General features: G+C 38.5%; 1 protein-coding gene across 1 annotated transcript; it reads left to right on the forward strand.

Annotated features, from left to right (window-relative positions):
• The first annotated feature begins 2,277 nt into the window (after positions 1-2,277).
• Positions 2,278-6,254, forward strand: LOC149242972 (disease resistance protein RPV1-like). Its single transcript, XM_089367740.1, has 4 exons — positions 2,278-2,887; positions 3,027-4,110; positions 4,250-4,576; positions 4,669-6,254. Exons 1-4 carry the CDS (start codon positions 2,340-2,342, stop codon positions 6,244-6,246), a joined length of 3,537 nt encoding a protein of 1,178 aa, XP_089223866.1. The 5' UTR covers positions 2,278-2,339; the 3' UTR covers positions 6,247-6,254.
• Positions 6,255-7,796: the final 1,542 nt, after the last annotated feature.

Consider the following 7,796-nt stretch of genomic DNA (forward strand, 5'->3'; position numbering starts at 1 on the left):
TCATCATCATGAGGCTCCTCCTCATTCATCCATGTTGACAAACTGCACGATCCTGGTCCAACTTGATCATCCTCAAGTTCATCCTCCATCGTAGTCATGTCTGCAACATCTTCATCTATCACGGCTTCCTCTTCCTTGTTAGCACAATCTGCAACTTCACCTTGCTCCATTGCCCAACCGAGTCGAAGAAGCTCTTCCTCAACATTCTTTTCCAATGTTTCAAGTTCTTCACGGATTCGGGGCCTCTCTTCCTTCAACCTTTTCAACCTATCCAAGGTAAGCAAGAGCTTCCTTCCACCTTCTCCCAAACTTGCCATGCCTTGTTGTCCACTGTCACGAGCAACCCAGCTCATCAGCTTCAAACCTGTACTTCGTCACGAGCAACCTTTGCTCACCAGCTCCGACCAAGCTTTGATACCAACTGTCACGCCCCTACACCTGCGGTGATCTTCCAACCGCTTGTAGCGAGGTGCGGCACCACCTAGCGCTTTCTTTTTAACAATACTAATATAACAACATTTTTTTTTGTTATTTCACTAGATTTGTAATATCACTACATAGCATAGTAGTTACAGCCTACAGCTACATTTTAATTCCAATAACATCAATGATTTTCATGATATCATATACACGTTCACTCAATTCCTTTACTACGTTGGTCAGCACAGTGCGGATTATTGGTTAGCTTTTCTCATAGTCAGTGATGTTTTATCTTCCATATTTTTATGCATCACCATTAGAATGTTGTCATGTTGTCATGGCATTCATCGCTTCATCAATCTGCAATATGTCCCAAAAAAAAAAAGGATATATGCAATACTTCAGAATTCGGTCATGTGTTAAGACAAGAAAAAGTGAAATTTATTTGCATAGTGCGAAATGTCTAAGTATGAGGTTATTTGGTATGGAGTGTGAGGCCCACATACAACCTGAACTTCCAACAGATTTTTATTCACTAAAAACTGCCTATCATTATTAAGGCCCTTGAGACATTCACAAACGATATACTACTAAATTGGTGATCTCGAATCTTTTCTCCAGAATCTCCATGCTCTTGCAGCACAGATTCTCAACTTTCATGAGAAATGTTTGACTGTAAATCAATATAACAAGATTTCAAAACGGGGAAACCACTCTGAAGTCTGTAGTAGACGATTGCACATATAAAAACTGCGAACATACGATCAATAAAACCAGAACCATATTTATAAACATTCAAATCTTATAAATATAAATTTCTAAAAAGAAATTTTAGAAACATCTATTTCAGAGCGAGTTACTAGCACCATTATTTAATGTAAATAGGGAAAAATTGCGTAAATGAAAAACGCTGATACCTATTGAAAGACAGCTACAAAAGGACCATCACCCTCTCCTGAGATCTCCTAGCCACTTAGATCACTATGCGAATAGAGATGCCAAAGAAAGCTGAGAGCAGTTTTACGAAATTTACAAAAATTCAAAAATGTAAGACGCCGGAGAAAAAAGCAGAAAGCATGTTTATGAAATTTAAAATGATTAAAAAGTGTAGAAGCACGAGGAATTTGGTCGTTGTGGCATTGAAGTGTCGATGTACTCGTGCTTTTCGGTGTCAGTATGGACAGATAACCAGGTACGAAGTGGGCTGGAGCTAACCAGCTATATATTAGGTATTTAATGTCTTCAGAGCAGCACGCCACTTAGCTCGATAATACGGGAGCGGGCAAATATTATTTAATGCCGAATTTGCCCGCTCCCGTGTTATCGCGTTAAGTCGCGTGCTGCTCTGAAGGCATTAAATACCCAATATATGACTGGTTACCTCTTTCGGTACGAAGTGCAGCTGGACGGACGCGCCGCCGGAGTGCTACGCCGGAAACAGAGAAAGGTACAATTGCCGAGAAAGTGTTAGGTCAACGAAATTGGAAAAATCCGATTTCATAACGATGTCAATGGCTATGTATGGCATGCATAGAGATGTCATATCATCTCAAAAAAGTCGCAGTATAGACTACTACGTAAGGAATATCATCAAGTTGTAAAAGGAAATCATGCCTGGAGTCTTCCCTCTTCACATGTTGGTCGGCCATAGACTAAAAGTAGTGGACCATATTTGTGGACGTCGTACGACTTCGCGCGTTGGTGGCCAAGAAATGGCATCTCTTATCTGCACCGCACCTTTAAATACGCGTCTTGGTCACGCGTCTATGGTATCCAAAGTATCATTGTTCAACGCGTCCACTGCATTTTTAAACGGCATTCTCGTGCATTTCGACATAAACTTTGAATTCCATTGAAGCTTTCCATCTTATTATTATTATCCCGTTTATCAGTTCATACATTTCCACATTTCAGTACCAATGGCAAATCTAACTATATCCGCTCAAGGTTCTGCTGCTTCCTCTTCCATGGCCTCCTCTTCTGCCTCGACTTCTTGTACTCCTTGGGATCTGTTCATTAATCACCGCGGTCCGGATGGTGAAATGGCCGCCAGATATCTGTACCGGCGCCTTACTTCCAATGGATTAATGAGAGTCTTTTTCGACAAGGAAGAGATGGAGAAGGGACAAAACATTTCTCACCAGATAATAGAGGCTATCCGTGGTGCGTCTGTTCACATTGCAATCTTTTCACCAAGGTATGCCGAATCTTGGTGGTGCTTGGATGAACTTCTGCTCATGGTAGAGTCAGGGAAAGCCATTCTTCCAGTTTTTTACAAGGTTCAACCTTCGGTGGTCCGTTATAATGTCAAAGACGGAGCGTACGCTGATGCCCTGCGAGATCTTGCAAAGAAAACTACACTTGATCCTAAAACTGGTGAACAGAAGCCACGCTACAGCTCTGACAATATTCAGAAATGGAGAGGCGCACTTTCTAGAGTTGCCGATTTAAGCGGTTGCGAGATTGGGTGAGCTGCATCTCCTCCTGTCCCTTAACATCCGTCTTAGTTTTCATTTGTTGGATTCCCTTAGTTTACATTAGTAAGCGTTTCTCACTGGTTTTGTTTACTCAATTCGTTTCTCACTTGTTTTGTTTACTCAATTCAGGAACGAGAACGACGAATTTGAGAAACTGGACAATGTAGTGAAAGAAGTTCTGAAAATAATTCCAAAGCCATTGGTGCATGTGGCAAAACATCCAACTGGGTTGGATCTCAAAGTTGCTGAATATGAAAATTTTGAAAAGAGGGCCCTATCCAATCATGAGCGCTGCAAGGTTGTGGGCATTGTGGGTGTGGGTGGCGTTGGGAAAACCACCCTAGCCAAGGAATTGTTCAACCGTAGAAGATCAGATTACACTAAATCCTCGTTTTTATTTGATGTAAGACAAAATCCTATAACTCTTTTACAGACAAATCTCTTGGAAGCCTTCATAGGTAAAAAAAATTGCAAAATTGAGAATCCTGCTGAAGGGTTAGGAATACTTTTGAAGTATCTCTCGTCTTTTCATGGTCTTATAGTTCTAGATGATATAGATCATGCATCTCAATTGGATGCATTTTTGCCAATTAGGGATATCCTTGGCCCTGAGAGCTTGATTTTAGTTACCTCCAGGGACAAGCACGTCCTCAGAAGTTCAGGGGTGTTAGAGTCCTCAATTTATTATCTGAAGGGATTGAGTGAATCACATTCCAAAGAGCTCTTCTGTTGCTATGCCTTGAATCAGCGATTTCCATCACCAGAATTTGAAGATCTGGTAAAACGATTTGTAAAATCGTGCGATGGATTGCCATTGTCGCTCAAAGTATTCGGGGCTCTTGTTTGTGGACGGAATGAATCTTATTGGCAAGAGACAGTGGATGAACTTGAAAAGGTACTGCCTGGAACTGAGATACGAGAGAGTCTTAAAATAAGTTACGACAAGCTCAGTTCAGATGATCAACATATATTTTTAGACATTGCTTCCTTTTTCCTAGGAGAAGAAAGAGATCGTGCCATCAGAATATGGGGTTTGACGGGGATTGAAAATCTACAGGACAAGTGTCTGCTTGAAGTGGACGCTAAAAATAACATTAGAATGCATGATCACTTTCGTGACCTGGCAAGAAATATTGCGCAGGGATTAGGGACCCGTCGTCTTTGGCAGCAATCGACGAAGGACATCGATGATTTGCTGGAGCAATCGTCACCTGTAAGTGCTTCGATCATTCAAACCCTTGGATTCGGATTAAATTTGAATTTTAAAGTTTCTGTATTCACAAGAAATATATTTGCTTTTTCGAAATAAAGATCTACAATTGTGATATTGTATACTTTTCATATGTGAGCAGATAATGACCGAAGTTCGAGGGATTAGGATGCTTGGTTGTAATTACAACAGTTGGTCGTCGCGGCGTTCAGATATGGCAAAGCCACGGCGCAACAGACGGAGAGATGATTCTCGTTTTTGTGGCATTTCGAATTTGCAGTTTGTTGCAACTGCAGATGGTTATTATTTAGAATGCATATTGGACAAAACGTGGTCACCAAATCTCAGATGGCTCCGTTGGCATAATTGTCCATACTCTTGCCTGCCTGAGTGGATACCGATGGAGAACTTAAGAGTTTTAGAAATAGCCGGGCAGAGCTTCAAATCGTTGTGGGAGGAGGAATCTCGGGTATGCTTATTTTTCTTTTGTAACTTCATTTCATTTGTACGCCAAAATCATCATTTACGTCTTTCTGATACCTGAAATGCCAAACATTGCAGCCTCCTCTTCAGTTGCGAGAACTACGTATCAAGTCTTCATTTTCAAAGTTTTCAAAGTTTCCCAAGTCCATAGGACAGCTCCAGTACCTTGAAAATATTACCATCGAAGCCTCGCTCAAAAGCTTGCCGGAAGAATTTTGTGAACTGCGCTCCTTGAAATACTTATGCTTACAGGGCTGCAACAAAATGATCTCGCTGCCTGATTCTTTTGGAAGGCTAACAAACCTCCAGCGCATTAAATTGAGACGGGCCGAGAGTTTGCAGATGCTTCCAGAATCTTTTGGCAATTTAACTGGACTCAAAAGTCTAGATTTGAGAAGTTGCCACAAGCTGATCCTCTCCAGCGCCACACTTGGAAATATTACAACCCTGGAATACTTGAATATCTCAGAGTGTAGAAATGTGACAGAATTGCCCCCCCAGATCGAACATCAACGGTCCTTGAAAGAATTAGACATGATGAGAACGCAATTAAAAGAATTGCCCAACTGGATTGGGAACCTATGCAATTTAGAAGCTCTGTCAATAGGTAGCTATTTCTTGGAAGTCCTGCTTCCTCTTTCACTGTCTAACCTCAGGAGCTTGAAAAATTTGCATATCCGTGCAGCGCATAGATTGAAATACTTGCCCAATCACTTTCCACCGTTGTCTCAGTTGGAAATGTTGACTATCCAGGGGTGTGGGATAGAATCCTTACCACAACACCTTCTGAGGATGAACAATCTTCGAAGTTTAGAGGTGTCGTCTGGTCCGTTGCTGGAACTGCCATTTAAGAAGATTGAAGAAGAAAGAAAAACGCGTAGAGATTTGAATAAGTTGGAGTCCTTCCATGATGATGGCAAATGCATGCTCGCGCTCGAGGAGATATGTCTGGCTGGTACAGAAATATCGGAGGTATTCATTCCAGAGTGTGTTTGCCCAAACCTTCAACGCCTGTACTTGCCTAAATGTGGGAAATTGACACAAATAGGTGGGCTTTGTGGTTTATCAAAACTTCAATATCTGAACATTAGTGAGTGTGAAAGACTAGAGAAGCTGCCAAATCTTGAGATGTTGATATCTTTGGAGAAATTGAATGCTTCTGGATGCAAAAGGCTGAGGAGAATTCCGGGGTTGGGACAGCTCAAGAAGCTGAAGCAGCTATGTGTTTATGGGTGTGTAAGGTTAGAGGAGCTGCCAAATCTTGAGATGTTGATATCTTTGGAGAAATTGAATGCTTCTAGATGCAAAATGCTGAGGAGCATTCCGGGGTTGGGACAGCTCAAGAAGCTGAAGACGCTACATGTTGTTGGGTGTGAAAGACTAGAGAAGCTGCCAAATCTTGAGATGTTGATATCTTTGGAGAAATTGAATGCTTCTGGATGCAAAAGGCTGAGGAGCATTCCGGGGTTGGAACAGCTCAAGAAGCTCAGTAAGCTAGACGTGGATGGATGCCATGAGATGCTAGAGTTGTCCGGTGCAAAACATTTAATGTTGTTAAACTATCTTTATGCTGTTGACTGTCCGAAACTACGGTGGGGTGAGGGCGAGCTCGAACAACTCCGCCAACGATTGAAGGAAGACCTAAAGTTATGGTGAATGTAATGCTTCCGATGATTTCAATGTACATACCGTTTATCAATATTTTTGGTTGTGACACATGCCACCACGGGTTTCACCATTTCATGTTTTTAGTTAATATAGGAATATGTAGTGCGAGGAATGCTTGGTTCATGATGACAACGATGAATGCTTTTCAAAAATGAAAGAATCACCCAAAACGTAATTCAAAATTAAATCTCATTTTTAACTTTAGATTAGTAATCATGATTCAAAAATAAATATCATTTTTAAACCTTACACTAATCATAATACTCTGGAGGAGAGTACCCCTCTCTATATAATATAAAAAAAGAAGATGAGGGGAGGGGAAAAAAGAAGATGAGGGGAGGGGTGTCTGAAATAGTTGGTATATATATATATAAAATGAGGGGTGTTTGAAATTTAGGTGGTGGGTTTCTCATCCATAGTTTGTAAAATCAGCCAATTTAAGTTCTCATCCTGACTTAATTTTTCTTATGAGTTAGGCTATCACTCGACCTTTCCAATTTTGTGATACAGACGAAAGCCCAGGTAAAAAAGTTCTCTTCGAGTTGATTAGTCACCCACACGATCCCCAAGAGATTCCTAGTAAGACAGATTTGGAGCTTTCAGACAAAGACAGATTTTATTAAGTGATTACTAATGGTATATTAATATTAATTTAAAATTTATAATAATATTTTTATTAATAATTATAAAATAAAAATTTAAAATTATTAATAAGCATTGAAATGTTTTTGGGGCTCTAACATAAATAATTTTAAAATGTTAATAATAATTTTTTTTTTTTAAATTATTGATTAAAGGAAAAATATATTATATATATTTAAGTTATAATTTGAAAGTATGAAAAGAAGGTTTAAATCAGAAAATAAGAAAAGGTAATAATTTTTTTTGATTGATATTTTATTTTAAAAAGTTTTATAAAAATTCTAAGTTTATGAATGTTTGAGATAGTTTTTAAATATTTATAAGATGTTTTATTTTAAAGACATATTTTAACATTTATTACAAAGTATTAGGTTTTTATTTTGAAACATATAGAATATGGATGAATGTTTTGTAAAATGTAAGTTAGGGATATCAAAGCCTAGTAAATAGAGTCTTATAAAAAAAAATAGAGAATTTGTATATTTTCCTTTAAGTTTAGAAGTTCTTCAATTTTACAATGGAGAATTGTTTAACTAAAACTCAAAATCTTATTGTTCTTACTTTTATGGCAAGGAAAAAATAAACTTCTCTATTTATATGATCATTATGATCAATCCTTTTTTAGCTAAGTTATAAGGGATTATATTGAAAAGAAAATAACATATAGCTAAAATTTAGGATAAAATGGTTAAACCATGGACCACCTAGTTTAATATAGGATTATTTAAAATGAATGTACTAATAACCATTTTGAGTTGACTTTTCTATGATAAATGGTGTACAAGAATGTTATTGCTAAGTTCAATAATACAAATAGTTGGTTGAAAACAATTAATTGTAATATAGAAATTAAACAAAGTTGTATTGACAAGTTTAACACATATGGGAAGAAGTAG

Source organism: Pinus tabuliformis, chromosome 8 (genome assembly GCF_031772625.1).
Source record: "Pinus tabuliformis cultivar Carrire ecotype Pingquan chromosome 8, CPIR1, whole genome shotgun sequence".
Taxonomy (NCBI): domain Eukaryota; kingdom Viridiplantae; phylum Streptophyta; class Pinopsida; order Pinales; family Pinaceae; genus Pinus; species Pinus tabuliformis.

Excerpts from the sequence above, each read along its gene's own strand:
- LOC149242972 (XM_089367740.1), top strand. The coding sequence starts at position 2,340 with ATGGCAAATCTAACTATATCCGCTCAAGGTTCTGCTGCTTCCTCTTCC. Across the intron at positions 2,888-3,026 it reads TTAAGCGGTTGCGAGATTGG|GAACGAGAACGACGAATTTG; the intron begins GTGAGCTGCATC and ends TACTCAATTCAG. Across the intron at positions 4,577-4,668 it reads TGTGGGAGGAGGAATCTCGG|CCTCCTCTTCAGTTGCGAGA; the intron begins GTATGCTTATTT and ends CAAACATTGCAG.